Source organism: Uncinocarpus reesii, genomic scaffold (genome assembly GCF_000003515.1).
Source record: "Uncinocarpus reesii 1704 scaffold_2 genomic scaffold, whole genome shotgun sequence".
Classification (NCBI taxonomy): domain Eukaryota; kingdom Fungi; phylum Ascomycota; class Eurotiomycetes; order Onygenales; family Onygenaceae; genus Uncinocarpus; species Uncinocarpus reesii.
The window spans coordinates 2027918-2031110 of NW_003052499.1; the positions used below are offsets into that span (position 1 = coordinate 2027918).

Below are 3193 nucleotides of genomic sequence, written 5' to 3' on the forward strand. Positions count from 1 at the left end.
TCTCAATGATGCTACCTCATTTAAGGACGAATTCTTTCTTCGTTGGAGGGGCAGATATAAGTTGCGAGTATTGGATTTATCTGAATTCCCAGCACCGGAGTGATACTTATTAATTCTAGAGCCTTTCAGATCAACTAAGATCAAAACGATCCCAAGCCAAAGGCAAACAGCTAGTAATATGAACTTTCGCTCCCACATATCCCACCCAGTGGACTTTACTATAAACAAAAAGGCAGATAGACAAATGAAAGGCAAACTGATTGTATGTGTTATGTTATGTAAAAAGAGCAAGGGATGCAAAAAAAGGAATTTTTCTGCTCAAAAAATGAAAAAAAATAAAAACTCACAGCGAAAGGGTTTCAAAAAGATGAAAGAATCAAAAGATGAGAAAAAAAAATCCCCAAGCTTGCTTCATCACATATGCAACGCCTAAATCAAAAGAACGGTGTGTCAAATGCTTATTGTTGTATGGGACCTTGTGGGAAGAGTAAAAAGGAAGATATAAACGGTCAAATGAATCGGAAGTCGAAACTAATCGCAAGGCGATAAATTAACGGGATGAAAAGAAAGCAGTCCCAGCCAACGCAAATAAGAACCAAGTTCCTCATCCAAGGTATCGGCAATATCGCTATGAAGACGTCTTTGCCGGCGTTGAAGCACGATTGCCTCTTTTTCCGGCAGATTGCATTGGTGTAATTTCAGTTTGCGAAGAATTCTTCCCCGCTGAAGTTTGTAAAGCAGCCCCTTTCGGTACGATTGTCGAGGCGGAACTAGCGGAGGAATCTTTTCCGCTCTTATATATACTGGCTCCTGGGATCTTGGACGTCGGGGCTGGGCTCGATTCTCTTTGGCTTGGCACTGACTTTCCGTTTTCTGTTGCGAGTCTGGCAGGAATAATCTCCTGAGAAAGCTTTGATGTCGGCGCAAGCGAAGGAGAGTTGGTTAAGGGGCCACCGATGATGGTGTTGGTTGTAGATTGCCGAGATATGGGGTCTGATGGCGACGAGTCGTAGCCACGCCATTTGAGCCAGGCTTCAAAATCAATTAGAGCTTGCATGCAGCCCCATTCCTTGACTTTCTTTTCTAGCCACATCATATTGACAGGCTGAATATCGGAATCAGCACGCTGGCCCCCCTGAAAAAAAAAAAAAAAAAAAGAAAGAAGGAAAAGCCAACAGAGAGACGATTCAGGATAAGTAGTGGCTTACCTTTGTTAAGAAATCATTACATCCAGCGGCCAGAGCCTCGTCCCTGTCACTTTGCAGACTACTCGCCGTAAGTGCCACAATAATGACAGGGCTCTTGAAGGATGATCCCTTATCAATCAAGTCCTCCGGTTGTGGTGGAAAGACATGGTTGCCCTTTGTACTGACCATGGCATGGGGCGATGTTGGAGCGACGCCTTTGGAAAACACGCCGATGTTGTTCACCCGCTCTAATCTACGGATTTCTCGAGTAGCTTCAAGACCGTTCATGACGGGAAGTTGGATGTCCATTAGAACCAAATGGAACCCTCCGCCACGCCATTTATTGACTGCTTCGCGACCATTCATTGCTGTTTGCCATCGGACTTTAAGGCGTTTCATAAAGGCTTCTAAAAGTTTAAGGTTGATCGTGTTGTCTTCGACGATAAGGACGTTGATGGGCGGTGCGTTGACGTCGAGAAGACCGGAAGTGTTATTATTGGATTCCACAGTAGCGCCGCTGCTAAGTTTCCCCATTTTTCGGAGTTTTTGGACTGGACGAGGGGGAGCTCACGCGAGTTGGGGGAGTATGTGCGGATTTCGTTTGCGGGTTCTGGGGACTTGAACCGGAAGGAGTGCTGGTAGATGGAGGTGGAGGGGATGGGAGCAACACTATTGATGGGTTGGTTCCATGTTGTCTAAATGTGTCGAGACAGGCAAAACGGGAGCCAAACACGTTAACACTGCACTCGGAAGGGCCAAAACGAAGAAAGGAGAGAAACGGAGAAGAGGACGGTATTAGAATGGGGTTCGCCTACCAGTCATGTTGCTTACGGCAGGGGTCGCACCGTTCATCGTAGGAGAAGAGGTAGGTTGACGAGGGAGTTGCGGTCGATGCTGAACATTATGCCAGGAGCCACAACTGCCCGGCGAAGGAACAGGCGGTAATGGAACGCCGTTAATGACAGACATTGAGTGTTGATGGGTGCTGGGTATGCTTGCGGATGATAGCGAACCAGGGACATTGGAAGGTTGTATGGAATGCATAGGCGGGAAGTACTCATCGGGTTCACCAGGTCGTATGGCTTCCGGGTGGACTCCGTATGGAACATTGTGATGCGGAGAGGGTCGTGGCGTGCGACGCGGGGGGATTTCAATCAATAACGCTTCTCCGACGCTCTGTCCACCGGGATAATAATGGTCCAAAGCCTGTCCAACTAGCTCTTCCGGTCCTAGCAGACGCTCGGGGTTACTTTGGCGGCTGGATGGCTCGCGTGGTATCAATTTCAGCACAATATCGGGCGCGTCGAACGTGCGACCAAGGGAATTTGTGTATTTCTTCAAAATGGCTTCCCGCAGATCATCCACCAAATCCTCCTCAGTCACAGAGACCAGCGTCGCGGAGGAGCCACCTCGCTTGACCCAGACCTTTCGGCTAATCATGTCTGGCTGAATAGCCGGCGTCGGGCGAGAAAAGTAGTCACCAGTATTTGCAGTTGTTCCAGGATCTAAAAGGTTGTTTATAAGGCGGTGCTGGTGAGCGGGGACTAGAGACTGTCGTCGAACGGCGAGTGGAGGTCGTGGAGGCGGGCTTGTAGCTGGCAGCGGCTTGGTTTTTGGGATGTGAAAGGAAGATGGCGCGTTTATACCTTGACCGGACTCATCGACCGCATTAAGAGCACGGGGGGTAGTGGAGCGAGATTCCGGTCTTCGAAGGGACAAAGATGGACTGCGTGCTATACCACCGTCTTTGGGTGTACCGGCTGGATCGAACTCCTCGAGTCGCCGGAGTGACCCTCCTCTTTTCGGCGCTTCAGCGGTCAATCGCGTTGAGGGCGTTGTCCCTGCAGGCGGCGGGGATCAAGGGTCGAGGAATGAGCAGGAGAGAGAGCTTGTGCTGTCGTCTGGTCGCATGAGCTGGAGTTCGACACCGGCTCCGGCTGCCCATGCGTGTCCTTGGTGGTGGGCACTCTGGCTCCGTTCGCCCACGCCGGGTGGGTTCCGGGCTT

General features: G+C 50.0%; 1 protein-coding gene across 1 annotated transcript in view; it reads right to left on the reverse strand.

The window, feature by feature from the left end:
* Positions 1 to 628: 628 nt before the first annotated feature.
* Positions 629 to 3193, reverse strand: part of UREG_03668 (uncharacterized protein) — a gene marked incomplete at both ends in the record, with an annotated part of 2914 nt that continues 349 nt past the window's right edge. The window contains 4 exons of the mRNA XM_002544105.1: positions 629 to 1135; positions 1209 to 1738; positions 1759 to 1882; positions 2019 to 3028. Of these exons, the coding sequence (XP_002544151.1) occupies positions 629 to 1135; positions 1209 to 1738; positions 1759 to 1882; positions 2019 to 3028 (2171 nt within the window). The remainder of the gene's footprint in view (positions 1136 to 1208; positions 1739 to 1758; positions 1883 to 2018; positions 3029 to 3193) is intronic.